The following is a 15,538-nucleotide window of genomic DNA, read 5'->3' on the forward strand; positions in this document are numbered from 1 at the left end:
ACGAAGACTGTGAGAAGCTTGGTGAAGCTGGAAGATTCAAGAAGCATAAGTTGAGTAAAGATTACGCATAAGAATTTGGCATTACTCTGTACACAAGTCAAGATCCAGATAAGAGATTTATTTTTCTAAACATTATTGTGGGTTAGTGATTGTATAAACTCTTGCAATATTTTTCAAGATAAAAAGAAAAAAGCAGGTTCCAATAGAAAATCATTGAAGAGTGCAGTAAGTAAGTCAGGCAAGGACGAAAGGACGAATACTAAAGCACTAAATATCCTGGTGTTCTCTAATCGGGTTTTTGTGGTGATTAAACCCTGAGAAACTATTGAAGTTAAAATTGTTGAAATTGAATTGTTGTATAAACACACCTCATAAAGTATACAACTGAATCAATTGATTACCTTTTATATATCATTGTAAAATCATCTTTAATGTTTATGACTTGATTTAGTATTAATGTGATCATACTCCAATAAAAATATAATATTCACATTTTCGCTTTAAACCTTCGGCATGCAATTTAAAAAACCTCTAATGTTTTATTTCTAGAAAATCAATTGAAGTTTTATATAAGATTTGTTGGATCTACTCATCCTCCTCTAGAGTGTATTATTAGTACATATTCTCACCCAACAAATAATTCACAAATATTAATTTATGCATACAATATCTTATTTTATATTTCATTCCATAATTTTTAGCTCTTAATAATACTCTTATTAGTCAAGTTTTTTATTTTCATTAATTTCTAGTAAAAAAATGTCAAATTACGCACATATTTAGGGTTGGTTGAAAAATAAACCGCCCCTTTCGAAAGAACGATGTAAAAAAAAATATGTAATATTAATTTATGCCCTTTGAGCACATAAATAAAAAATTCATATTGAAAAAATAATAAACCCATTAATTATAAACATTAAATTTAACACATAATTTCTAATAAATTTTTACCATATTTATCTTTTAGGCTAATACTAAGAGCATCTCCAACTGTGAATCCATTTTTGGGTTCTTTGTGGGACCTATTAAGCCACGTCAGCTTGAAGCAACCCAATTACTTTTTCACCCCAATGGTGCAACTCTGAAGAACTCAGATTGGATCTCACAACTTTATTTTATATATTAATATTTTATTCATATTAAATTTTATATTAATTAAAATAATAATCTCACAACTTTAATTTTAGTATTTATATTAATTAAATTTTATATTAATTAAAACTCATTCAAGGAACCGTTGCTTCACATTACACTGTTCTCCACGTTGGCATATGCTTGAAACTAGAAAAAGTGAAAAGATAGGTGTCATGCTGGCAAACCCATTGAAGGAACCACCACTGAAGGTGGTCTAACATGTGTCCCAAAAACACAAATTAATGATTTATTTGTAGATATATTTTCTTAAAATACGTGCATTTAATTTTTTGAAACTTAAAACATTCTTATATTCCGCACAAGTTTTTTAATTACAGTATCCTTAACTCAAGTTTTTTAATTACAGTATCCTTAACTTAACTTGTGGCTTAAGTGGACAACAAGTTACTAATAGCCTATTTTTTAACTTGTGCCCCATTACCCATAAAATAATAATTAATTCGCTGAAATTTAAGAGGTAGTATACATACGGAACAAATAAATTTGTCAAAAGAATTTTATATTTATGAAACAATATAGTATATAAATATAATAAATATAGACTTAAAACTTCATGAAGCACCTTATGCAACCCATTCAATCATTTCCAAATTAAGGGATCTCTTTGTTGCAAAACCAATTGTGTCATGTTTTTCAAACTTACCACATCTGAATTAGATAGGGGAGAAAGGACCAACTCATATGTACACTTAGAATGCCATCAATCTTGAACTGCTTACATCCGAGGCCAAACTTGACCATAATCATCTTTCTTAAAATATCGCCGGTCCCAAGACCAGGGCACATCTGCAGAAGGAAATGAATGTTAGAAAATCGATAACATGGGTCGGCCCACTTAAAACAGGAGAGTAACAGGGGCACCACCGTCGGAAGAATAAGGCAGTGGAGGGAGCTCATAAGGCACAGGTAACTGGATGATAACTTCAGAAGATGAATGTGTAGTATCCCTTGTCGGTGCAGCTAGGGTTACTAGCTTTGTTTTCTTCATTTCAGATGTTCCCTGTGTTGAGCATTTATCCTGTAATTCTTTTGTCTGTTAGGACGGTTGTCCATTTTCATTTCCCGTTTCTATGGTCAGAAAGGTGATCGGAAGATCTCTTCTCTATAACCAATTGAGAATTAATCATATCAAGCATAAAACATTATGAAAAAAAGGACATGTCAGGCACCTTCGATTGTTTCACATTACTGGTACAGGAAAATCCACATCCGCGTTTCAATAATGACGGTAGAAAGAGCACTCCCAGCTGTAAGGAAATATGGATAAAAATATTTAGTGCATCCTCTCGAGAAAAGGATAAAATGTATTTGACTAATTCTCCAAGCATAAGAAACAATAATTAGAGAAAGCACCCTTTTTTACATCTTCAAATTCTTATGTGTTAGTGTCATTATGCAAGCTTTTAAAACAAAGAAGCTGGTAAATTTTCTTGGGTCTGAGTTGACAATAAGTAACTACAAACAGCCTGACAAAAACAACATACCTCGTATGAACGAATCATCAACTGGCTGTTATTCTTCTGAAGAGCTCCCCAGGCAGCTTTGCTCAGATTTGCAGAAGTTAACAAGAACCAACTATTTTTGAAGATGGTGTTTCAGGGTTAACTTATCTATATCATGACTTAGTACTACATTAAATGACCGAAAATTCAACAAGCATTAGAAATCAAAGAGCATATAATAGGTCTGATAAAGCTCTTACGCGAGATTCTGATTATTGTAACGAGCAAAAGTCTTTATATGTGGCATAGCATGGCTGAAATGGCAAGAAAAAAAGGTGTAATTACTAATTAGTGAAACACAAATTTTTATAACCTCAAATAAAAAAAAGAGATATATTCCGAGTCTCCAAGTAGGTGTAAAACTGGATGAGAAACAATGCAAAAAAAAAAACAATCTTCATTGCAGAAAGCCCACTTCCTATTCATAATCAAATTGAGACAGTAGCAGTGATGAGGGGTGAGGGACATATAACAGTAACTCTCTTCATCCCAAAAGTGTCCCAATCCAACACATATAACACCACTACCTTATATAACCACCCTTGTAAAGAGCCTAACAACCTGAAAATGAAAGGCATCACTTCTGCTATTAGATATTGATAATATAACTTCTATTTATATGCACTGGTTCTAGTCCCCTGTTCCCCCTTCTACTTTCCAGCAAATTGAAGACTATTCATCAATCGATACGCTAATGTATTATAACTTCAACTGAAAAGTAAGTTTCCTTACGAGCGACCAGTATGGCTTGCTTTCCACTTTGCCCAATACTTTTTCAAAAATGCTTTCTCTACATTCTTCATAGGACTTGGGATTGCACCGCCAGCAGCATAACCCTAGAGAATAATAAATGACAAAATAGTTGTTTAGAAAGTTTCACTTAAAAATTCAAATACAAAAAACAGCAACGTTTAATAAAAAACTGGCACATATATATGTACAAGAGAAAGTAAAAATTGAGCATGGGGCAATAAAAATAAATTCAACATAATCTTTCAAGCCATTAAATTATTTTTATAGCTAGGCATTTCTATTATTTATCAAGTTATCGCTAAAAGCCACATGTGAAAGTAGAATAGGGAAGAATATTGGACCCAAATGCAACAGGTACCCCAAGGATATTACCTAATAGGATCTGTTAGAATCAAATTTTAATATTTATTACTAGGATTTTAATTTATAATTATCCTTAGTATTAGCAAAGCATACCGATTAGTATTTTATGTATTTATTTTATATGCTATTATAAAATATAGGAGGTGAGTGTAGTCTGATTTAGACAGACAGAATCACAAATTCAACATGTATCGGAACAAGTTTTGATCATGCCACTAATGGGGTTCTTTGTGGCGGTTGGCGGCTGCAAGTTTCCGTCATGCTTTTCCAGTGATTCTGTAACTTTTCTCCGCTAGCCTCCTAAACAGCCTGTTATTAGTTTTCAGTAACTTTTTTTGACTATTCGTTCTCCAGTGACCCGTTTATTATCTGGAATACACTTCCTCAGTGTGTACTATCAGCCATTGTTAACACCACCGTGACCATATTGTTGTCGCTAGTCCTACCATCTGAACGACACCATAGGAGCTGCCACATGCCGCCACTTGTCGGAAAATATCTGGCGAGCTATTTTTCGGCCAGTTCTCCGGCATTGTGAGTTGTGACATCATTCTTTCGACATGTCTTCAAATTCTCTATTGTGCCATTCTTCTGGCATGTTCAGAATTACTTTCCATCATTCACTCTGTATTAGTTGACATATTCGTCCTGCTTCCGTCATGTTGCACACTCACCGTGCTTCATCCAGTACTTACCTTTCCCATTGGGGTGTTTCTCACCGCATTCAGTTGCGCCTTATCCGATGAGATTTGTTCCCAAAAACCACCATAACCACCGTTGGAATTCTCAGACGAGTAGAATTGTCTTTGCTACAATCACCTCCAGTCACACTATAACTTTCCGGCTACGGCCTAATTTATCTACAGTACACCCACAGTTGTAACTAGCTGAAAGCTTAGTAAGCCTTAACTTGGGAGGAAGTGTAAGAATCAAATCTTAAGATTTATTACTATGATTTGAATTTATTATAAAGATTAGGATTAGCAAATCAAATCAATTATTAGTATTTATTTAAATGTAATTCAAAATATAGGTGAGTGTAGTCTAATTTAGACACACATAATCACAAATTTATCTTCAGAATATAAAAAGCATCATCAAGACCTATTCTTACCTCTATTGAGCATCTGACATCTTCTACAGTAGGCCATATTATTTGAGGCTCCCCCATGCCAAGGGGTACTTTATCTTCAGAGAGACCTGCTGACATTGATGATGCCAATTCAACCATCCATTTTTCATCTAAAGAGCCAAGGGAGGAGAACTGCAGTAGATACAATAGGTCAAGTATATCATTAAAAGTAAACATTTATACAGCTGTTTTCAAAAATCTATCACAAAAATATGCATTATAGTCAAAGCATACTCCCATAAGTTGATGAGAATGAAATTGAAGAAAATATAAGCAAAGTATGATACTTTGACATTGATTTTTTCATCAACATAGGATTAATGAATTAAGATTAAGCATGAACTAACTGAAATGAAAAAAAGATATTGTAACTTAACCTACAGCCTGAAAGTACCTGATAAACAAGGGGAGATTTTTTAAACTCTTCATTAAATGTACATTCTTGGAGCACAGAACGAAGCTTCATATGACCCCACTTTTTCAAACCATTACCAGAATGATATCCAGGTACAGATGCAATTAATCTAACCTGAACATAATGCAAAAAGCATCATATATCCTGATGTATAATGTGTCCAAGAATGTAACGAATCATGCAAAAGAAATAGTAACTAATAAGTAACAAGGGTATCAATTTAAAAAACCAGTGAATGGGAAACATACCATTGCATCACTATAATCAAACTTCTTGAAAAATGATGGACATATGCTAAAGTTTCCGAGGGATGGAAGATTAACAGAGAATTCTGGCCACTGAACCACCAAATAAGTCACGATATAAATGATATGGATAGTCATAATAGCAACCCTAATAACAAACCCAGTCAATCAACAAAATTAATGTCAACTTCTGTTGATAATTAGAAATGCTAAAAAATTGGTTTAATCAAAGTTAAACCTTATCGAGAAAAGAAACTAAAAATGATATGGCAGATTATTTCAGAACAGCATAGGCTCAATAAAAATTTCAATCCAATTGTTTAGCCGTATGGGAAATAATGGCATCCTTAGTTCTTTTAGTTGACTACACTTTGTTAGAAAAGGCTTTTGTTTGTTGCATTATGTATTAATTTTGTCACATCAATACGGTTGAAGCATCATTTTTTTCTTCTTAAGATCATATACTTGGTTTTTGGCGTATAAAAGAGCAATATATATATCAATACCTTCAGTGCACTGAGATATTCAACCAAATCATTTTCAAATCCGGATCCCTTGCTCGGACTATTTTGATCTTTCCATGGAAAATCTTGCATCCACAGACCTTGGCTTTTATTGTTCCAATCTACATAAATTAAGTTTGCTGTATGTACGATGACTCTTACTCCTCGAGGATATACAAGAAGCATGGCCTTTGAATGGTGTGTCCCAAATGAGATTGGAAGAGGCGGTTTGTGTAAAATCCAATTTTTAGGTTTGCTTATCTAACAACCATAACAGTAGCAAGTTATATTCATTTAGCAAACCTTATATATTTAATTTAGCAAACTAGGTTAGAAAATAAAGTAGAACTGAGACAAACCTTCATGCAAGCCACCCTCTCATCACCCTCTCCATGAAGAACAAGCACGTGGGGAACTTTTGAAAGTGCAGGACAAGCTACACCAAAAAAATAATGGAAGAGAGAAACAAGCTAAAATGAGATAGGAAAAAACAAAAGGACTTCAATCAAAATGCACATATATATGCACAAAATTTACAGCAATGGAGCAGCCAATAGCCAACAACTACAACACTACATCTTGGACAGAGTGATCATTAGCGCCCTTTGTCTAGTCAATATGTAATTTACACTATTAGAATTTCCTAATAAAAATCGTTTGACACGACATGTGCTACATCCTTGTTGCTACACAAATACAAACAATAAGCTGCAGAGGCATGGAGTTGAAGTTTTTTTTGGTAAAAAGAATTGGGGCTTTTTATAATATTGTTTCATATAGTACCCTATATTAGTAAGAAGGATTGTGGGAGGGAGGGGCGGAAAAAACTATGAACAACCCAACTGCAGCCAGCAATTTCAAAATAAGGAAGAACAACAAACTTTGGAATAGTTTAAATAAATGTGTTCAGCATCCTCGGAGCAGTTTCAAGAGCATAATGGAAGTCAAAATGCAAGAAAGGAAAATCAGGGATAGAAGAAAATGGAACAAGCAAAGAGGAATTAATTGGAAAAACCATAACAACAACAACAACAACAACAAAAACTCACCAGGAACCAACCAGTCAATGTCTACCATGTAGTTTGAAAGGATAGCAACTAGAATATCCCCCTACCAACAATAATTATTGAAATAGGTCAAAATAGTTTCAAATTTTTCCACTATAAAACATAACATGTGTGTTTTTATGCAAAATAACTCTCAAGCCAATCATGAAACAAAACAATCTTTCTCTTGAAGCACTGCATGCTTATTCTTGAATAGTTAAAAGTTGAAACATTCAATTATAGAGAGTGTGGTTAGAACAGTGTACATTAAAATCAAATATAACTAAAAAGAGTACTGGTAGTAACACACTTTTTCGCACTCTTTTCAACCCTCCTAAAGTGGCAAAACCGACGTGAATTTCTCCCAATTGTGAAGAAAGCGTTGTAACCCTTGTTACATGTGGTACCAAGACTTGAGAGAGTATTTCTTATATAATTAATATCACTAATCATTTCCTACCTGTATAACATCACTTATTGAAACACATGAAGTATTAGCCCAGGCCGGTAACCTTTGCACACGCAAAAGTCGAAAGGTGCAAGGTATTTGATCTTCAGCTACATAAAAATCACGAATAGCTTCCTCACGTGACCGGGAATAACCACGCTTTTGTGTCACTGCAATTTTATCACACTTTTGTGTCACTGCAATTTTATCACACTTTTGTGTCACTGCAATTTTATCACACTTTTGTGTGACTCCACTTCTTCCTCGATCCTGCACATTTCACACGACAATTAAATGGTTCAATTAAGTCCACGCATAGCACATAGTGGTAGTCATCACCCAAATGCATCACAACGCAACACACATACATGGGCTTCTTTATCTGCACCCCTTGAAGATCTTTGCAATACTTGATATTTAAAAAGGTGGTGACCAGGAATGAGCTCAATTACATCTCCATTAGAAATAGTAACCGTTTCTTTGGAGTTAAGCTTCCTTCTCTTATTCCCAAAATTAACAACAACTGGATTCGTCCCTTCCTAACATTCACAAAGCAAAAATCACTAATCAAAATAATAGAAAAACATTATTGTCATAATGTTAACTTGGCGATTGGATTGCAAGAGTTAAAGAAATGATCAAACACCTAATGTAATCCCCAAAAATTGTATATTTGTAACAACTTAGCCCATCACATTATTAATATTTCAACACAATCCCTAAAATTGCAAAATGGCAATCAACTTCGCCCTTCTATCTGAACCTATTATCAAATGTATCAGTAACATTATTGACATAGTTTCAAATTCATTCCCAACATTAATAACTTAATATCATTATAGTCCCTACAAACAAGGCGTTAAAAAACGGTCTGTTTCCGCGAAAACTGCCGCGACAAAGCAGTATCAAGAGGTGCTGATATTGATACCGTTATTCACTGTTTTTATGATTAAAAAAAACAAATAGTGGATAATTCACAACGTGCATTCGCATTCAGTGTTGCAACACTTGTAGTTACTAAAATCGCAAAAGGCTTTATGTGACCGTTATTTAAAACCTTGCCTACAAATATCAACGATTTACAATTTTAGATATCTTTTTAGAATATCTATATTATGGAGACTAAGTTGATGAGATTTAACAATTTTATGTACCAAATCACATATTTACTAGTTACCAATGCTGATAAAGAGATTAATAATTCAATCACTCTCACATTATAATACTAATTAGGTTAATATTTTGTAATTAAAAAAATATGAAAAAACAAATAATACCACATGCAAATTTGCAGTGCCATCGGTAGAAGTGGTTATGGTGAGGTGTTTGCGGCTGAGCCTCTTGTCGGTGACGGCGAGGTTGTTCCGTCCGATGATATTTGTGCCGTCGGAGATAGCTAGCTTAGGAGTTGAAGCTTTTTCTTCTTCTTCAAGATTTTGATTCAGAGGAATCAAATAACCGATTTGAGAGTGCGAGAGAGACATTAATACAATTCAGAATCGATTGCAGGTTGGTTGGTTGTAACTGATTCTATAGCTCGAAACTCTGGAGTGTTGATCTTTTTACTGGTACGGTGAAGCGAAAGGTATAATTTCTATTTTATTTTATTTTCTTAACAAAGAATGTATAATTTTTTTTTTTTTTTTTTTTTAACAAGGAATGTAGTATAATTTTAGTGAATACATTAAAAATTGGCTTAACTATATTTTATTTTCTATAAACTTTAAAGACACCGTAGTAGTATATATTAATGTCTCAAATAATTTTAAGCAATATCATTAGTTAATCATGAGCTCTCTAATATCATAATAACTGAGTCCAACAAGTAATGGAGAGTGAATGGTGAGTTTAATGATTATGAAGAAAAACATGATCTTATTGTTTTTGAAAGTTCTGACGAAGATAAAGTGTCAATTTATTCTGATAGAGGATTGAAAAGAAAGATATTTGCTCCTGAGTTTGTTGAAAACGTGAAACTAGAAATTGGCTATTATTTGGTGATGTGAATGAGTTTAGAACTACTCTTAGAGACTTTGTTATACAAGAGGGGTTTGAGATTAAGAGGATAAAAAATAAAAAGGCAAAGATAATTGCTAAATATGTTGCAGATGGTTGTTGTTGGCGCATTCATGCATCTCCTGCACCATATGGGTTAACATATAAGATTAAGTCATATAACCCATATCATTCTTGCATACGAACAACAAATAACTCAAATGTTTCACCTACTTCAATCGCAAGGAAGTTAGAGAACAAGTTAAAAACGAACTCAAATGAGTTATGTGGGTATGAAACAATAACTATGGTATAGAACCCAATAATGTAGGTCAACTTTATCGTGCAAGAAAAAAAGTAAGGGCTGACACTAAAGAGTTTCATGCACTCTCGTATAATAACTTGTCATCTTGGGTCAACCTTGCTTTGGAGACAAATCTTGGAACCATTATAAAACTTGAGTTGGAACCAAGAATCAATCAAAATCCTATATTTAAAAGGTTTTTTGTTTGCTAAAATGCAATGAAAACTGGATTTGTGAAAGATTGTAGACCTTGGCTTGGAATTGATAGGTGTTATCTAAAAGGACCGTATGGGAGAGTATTACTATCAATTATGGCAATTGATGGAAATAAAGGCATGTTTCTAATTGCCTTTGATATTGTTGAAGTTGAATGTAAAGACTCGTGGATATTTTTCTCACTTTGTTAGGTACCACATTGCAGTATATTCCTGAATGGCAAGATAAGCATGTAACAATTATGTCAGATATACAAAAGGTTAATGACTGTCTAATTTTTTTAAAAATTATACTTGATTGTTTAATTCGATTTGTGTAATTCAAATTGTTTATTTAATAGGGGTTGTGAAATGCAATTGTGGAAACATTTCCTTATGCTAAACACCGATAATTTTTTCTAAAATAATTTCATGACAATTACTTATATATTCTTTATATGCTTTTATATTTATACTAAATGTATTTTTTTCACCTTTTCAAACTAAAATTTAGAAAGTTGTTTCTTTGTACACAATTCTGGGATGTTGCAATGGCATATAATGAGTTTATGTTTGAGAAAACTATGGAAAAACTCAAAAATATTAGTGTTGGGGCTGCAAATTAGATATTAGATCCTGAAAGGCCTAAAAGCATATTGGTTAGACATACTATTGATTATGAGCGTAAATCAGGTCACGTAACAAACAATGTTACAAAGTCCTTTAATAGTTGGTTGTGAGACGATAAAAAGAAGACAATTTTGTCAATAACTGAGTCGATTACGTGCAGGTTGATGGCTAGATTTCTCAAATTTCTCGAAAACTCATATTTTCTCAAAATTATCAAAAACTCATATTTTTTCAAAATTCTCAAAACTCATATTTTCACAAAATTCTCAAAAATTCATGTTTTCTCAAAATTCTCAAAAACTCAAAAAGGTTTAAAAGTTCAGAGTGATAATTCTACCTAAGGGAATGACAATTAATTTTGTAACACACATATATAATACACGTCTAAAAATATGTATTATACATGGTGTAAGGTTGGTACTAAAATACATAAGCGCCTAGTGGCAACATTGTACATATTTACATGCCCAAAATGAAACTACAACTATGGCACAATATATACAAGGATGCCCAAAATAAAACTAAGAGCTAGATCATTCTCAAAATGATCTCAAAATAGATATCTACATAATAGAAAAATCCATCCAAAATATCAAGTAAGCAAGGACATCAAGTCATCTTGTCCTTACTGTCGCACCTCAAAAAAATGGGGATACGACTTCAAAGCGATGCGCGATCGCACGCTCGCAATGATGGACTGAACAGAGTCGCCACCGAACTTTATTTATTCCTAAAAAGGAAAGGGGAATATCGATAAAACCTCTAAAAGAAATGATAAGATATGGTCGTCGCAACCAATATCAGGGTTCGGGAGTCGATTACGCGAGGGAAAGGTATTAGCACCCCTCACGTCCGTTGTACTCAACGGGAACCATTAGGTTAGTTGTGTGCGTTAGTGTTAGTTGAAATGTTAGGCTTTTCGAATTATTAGGTGGGAAAGAAAGAAAGGATGAGAAAAGAATGTTTTTGGATTTTTGTCGAAGGACTAAACCTAAGTTTTTTATTAGTGGGCCTGACAAGATTTACAAATCCTGCTCCTACGTATCTCAAAAGAGAAATCAAGGCTTACGTAGTTCTGGGTAGAAGAATGTTTGTTTGTTAGTCGATTTTAGCGGAAGCTATACTGTATTAATCGACGAAAACATTGTTTTACCCAAAACAGATGAGGAGTGGACGCATACCACACATCGAACGGATTTATAAATCTACATTCGGAAAAGCGTCACTTATCTCGACTCAACAATCGTGGCCGAAACATTGTTTTGCATCACCTTAAGACAATATATCTTTCATTTATGAAAAAGGTTTTGAGCATCATTTGGAGATAACGACCCAGAAGCACTTAATTGATTTGTATGGATTTGGCTATGACCATTTCGTGAATTTTCAGCTAAAATGCCTTGATATATTTGCTCTAAAGTTTCTGTACCATTTACAAAAGTATCATCCATGACTACCAGAGTGTTATCCACCGCAGAAGTTTCTTTTACCAGGAGTTGTTTGGGAAGAAGCTTCCTATGGTGCAACTCAGGAATATCATCTCCTGAAGCAACAATGGAGGAGTACAAGGCAGTTGAATGGTTAAGATTTGATCCAGATGGCAAAGATTGAGAATAACCATTAAATAAGGATCCTGTATTGCAAACTGGGAGACCTTTTCAACCTTGTGAACCTATCGCTTGAGCCTAAGTTGCTTCAAAGCAGGTTCTTTATCCGATTTACGTTTCTGTGGGCATTGCCATTTTCCTGTGATCTTAATAGCATTGGATTGTTATTGCTTCTGTCAATGCCTTTCTCTTTGCAACATTGCGTTCTTTCCATGCCTATGGAACTGTTCCTGTACTTGTTGAACACTACAATAATGTCCTTTCTGGTTTCTTCCAAGAATTTTCACCATTTGCTCTTTATTTACTTGTTGTAACAAAACTATCATTTTCTTTATTTCAGGTACATGCCGAGCTGCCCGCCGAGAAGCTTTTAGATAAACCTGTGTTAATGTCAAGTTTCTCAGCTTGGATTTCAACTTTTGATTTCGCTTCTTCTGTACCATGCTTTGTTTCTGTTTCTGTTAGGTGTGGTGTGGTGGATTGAAATTGAAGTTGAGTGGAATTGGAAAGTTCTATTATTTAGAGTATGGAAATGGAATTAGTTAGGTTTTTGAACTGAGTTCTCATATTGGTTATGAATTGCTCATTATTTGCAGGTATGCTTTGAAGTTATTTCCATTGGTTGCTTGGCTTGGATATGGTTTGCAGTTCCTTGTGGTAACAGAGTTGCTTTTGCTGTTTTTGCATATGTCATAGTTCTTTAATGCCGTCAATTATTGCTCTGCAGGTTCACAATCATATTCGCGGGTGACTCAGTTGAAAAAGACAATGATATGCTAACCGTCTTACTGCTCCTCTCAAAGAAAAACATCATGTGATCTACTTTATTGTGATATATCGATCTGTACCATGCTTGGCCCAATGGTCTTTAAGGTCAACTGGGTGTGAGAGATCATGTCCTTCAGCTGCAAGCCGGCTAAGCAGCTTATTAAAAGCACTTCCACTCATTTTCCTACCGTCTACTCGTGCATGCCTTTTGTTGGGCACTGCTGGAAGTGGATACACCGATAAAGTGGTTGTACAACAAGCAGATTGCCAACCTCCATTACCCCATTTGTAGCACCGTCTGAGAACGCCAGTACAAGAGCACACTGGTGCTGGCATGGTTGAATCGTCGTATGCAACTTGATTCAGTGCCAAGTCCTGGGGTTTCCAATCAGCCTTTGAGACCGCTAACTGCTTGGTAAGTTCATCACTTTCGCTTATAATTTCCTGACTACTCTTCCATTCAAGTGCTTTGTTGTTGGCAATCATTGTCTTGTTTAAATCTTCACCCTCCTTCTTGACCTTTCTAGTAGTTTATGGAGTCTTCTTGTTGGGTGAAACAGACTTACTTTCCTTTGGTCGTTTGGCCCGCCTAGGTGGTTTCCCAACCTCTGAAGGAATAGGTGATTCTGGGAAGGCATTGGATGTGGGAAATTCACGCGTGCCGTAAGAAGAATCCCCCATAGTAGGCAAATGGTTTACCTGTTGCGGAAGATGATGTATATACTTAACTCCCCGTGAAATTTGACATCCTTGAGGGCATGATGACATACTGCCATTAGCCAAAGTGTTTTCTCTAAACTGAAAGGTTGTTGTGGACTTTGATATTGTAATGTATGGACTTGTCGGTAATGACTAATAGTGTTAAGGTGTGTATGGTGGCTGATAATGCGAAAGGAAATGTATTGGATTTGTGGTAATTTGGTATGTAGTATGAAAATTACAATGGAAAGTCTGAAATTATGCTTGAAATTGGGCTTTGATTGTTCATTAGGATTGTACTTGTAGGATTTATGTAATATGATGAACTTGTAAGAAAATGTTGTGAAATGTAATTTGGAGCATGACTTTGTAATTTATGGAAATGTTGTAATGCTTGTGTAATGTCATGGTTTTGTGATTTATGCGCTTTGAGCGCAAATGTATTTTGGAATTGGAATGAAATTGGCAAATGCAATGGTTATCTAGTGTCGGAAACTTATGACATTTACAAAAAAATGGTTGTAACAAACTTGGTTTGAATGAAATGAATTTGTGGTTATAGAGATGGATATGGATCTAAGACTCATCTAAATGTCAATTTAAAATAAAAAAAACCAATAAAACCAATTAAAATCAAATTAATCTATAATTTGTTAAAATTACTTTGATATCAATTCTAACATTTATTTGGAAATTAAAATCAATTAGAGTTTGAATCATTAGTAAAAACACAATTAAGATTAAATTGAAATTTGGAATTAGACTTAATTTGAAATTAAAATCAAATTGAAAATTAAAAAGTCAAATAATTAGAATCCATTTTATAATCAAAAAACACCATGATCAAAAAGCCTAGATAATGACCAATGTTTATCGAAAAATATGGATTTGGGAATGGACGGTTGCCTTTGGTCATGAATGTATGCAAATGAACTTTAGGCCACGTGCCAAATAAAAAATGAAAAAATGAAAAAATTCAGGACCAAAATCGGGGTATGACACTTACCCTTCACCTGCTCAAAATTTCCTGAAAAATAATCAACAAATACGGGATGAGATGATAATCACAGTGAGTTCCCTATCTTATGAGTCCACTCAGCTCTACAAGCTTCTAATCAATTATAACTTAAGTCAACAAGGGAAAGAAGACTTATGAAAATGGGGAATTATTGTAATGTATGGAAACATGTTACCTGAGTTCTCATAACTCAAATAAATCACTATTCAGATTCACGAAACATCAATCCCCGAGCAGACCTACGTCTAGGGTCAGCTCGGTTCATGCATGCTCGTACGATTCGACTTTCATGGTGGATATTGGGTCTTCTATGAGACTCAAACTCAATTCAAGTGATTGTTACTCATATGGGACTCGAACCCACTTAGACTATCTTTCACCGTATGAGACTCTAACCACTCAAGTGTCCACCTTTCTCCCATGTTTGCCATGGTTGGGACTCAAACCCAACTGAGGCACGAATCATTGGAGTCACATCCCAATTCTTACTTTACATAAGCATCTCAAAATGGGATGTGCACCATAAAGGGAAAAACTATCTGAATACATGATTAGCTCCACAAAATGTGATTAAATTCGTTAACCACTAGGCGATCTCATTCACCAATATACACATCATCGTCACATGTTTCACACAATGTCTATCATTCCTAGTCAAACAACTACTTGTCCACGACACACACCGAGGTATCATTGTGTACAAGCATTTCCATTTAAGTTATTCGTCAAACCCTAATTATCTTCCTAATTCATTCAATTAG

The 15,538-nt window shown here is 34.4% G+C and overlaps 1 protein-coding gene and 1 pseudogene across 2 annotated transcripts; both read right to left on the reverse strand.

Moving 5' to 3' along the window:
* Nucleotides 1-1,637: 1,637 nt before the first annotated feature.
* Nucleotides 1,638-9,153, reverse strand: LOC127127866 (tyrosyl-DNA phosphodiesterase 1). Of its 2 annotated transcripts, XM_051057139.1 has the most exons (15): nt 8,840-9,151; nt 7,931-8,101; nt 7,575-7,832; nt 7,118-7,178; nt 6,428-6,504; nt 6,072-6,329; nt 5,569-5,658; nt 5,300-5,434; nt 4,888-5,037; nt 3,390-3,493; nt 2,858-2,911; nt 2,640-2,730; nt 2,325-2,402; nt 2,020-2,173; nt 1,638-1,941 (listed from the first exon to the last, which is right to left on the reverse strand). In XM_051057139.1, the coding sequence occupies exons 1-15, from the start codon at nt 9,044-9,046 to the stop codon at nt 1,871-1,873; spliced, it is 1,959 nt and encodes a 652-aa protein (XP_050913096.1). In that variant the 5' UTR covers nt 9,047-9,151; the 3' UTR covers nt 1,638-1,870. The 2 variants fall into 2 exon arrangements, 1 of the variants encoding a protein (XP_050913096.1); XR_007805493.1 differs by lacking the exons at nt 1,638-1,941; nt 2,020-2,173 and adding an exon at nt 3,185-3,218 and having other exon boundaries at nt 2,319-2,402; nt 8,840-9,153.
* A 3,958-nt stretch (nt 9,154-13,111) lies between these two features.
* On the reverse strand, nt 13,112-15,243 carry LOC127131383 (protein BASIC PENTACYSTEINE6-like; annotated as a pseudogene).
* Between the last annotated feature and the right edge of the window lie 295 nt (nt 15,244-15,538).

This window comes from Lathyrus oleraceus, chromosome 3 (genome assembly GCF_024323335.1).
Source record: "Lathyrus oleraceus cultivar Zhongwan6 chromosome 3, CAAS_Psat_ZW6_1.0, whole genome shotgun sequence".
NCBI lineage: Eukaryota > Viridiplantae > Streptophyta > Magnoliopsida > Fabales > Fabaceae > Lathyrus > Lathyrus oleraceus.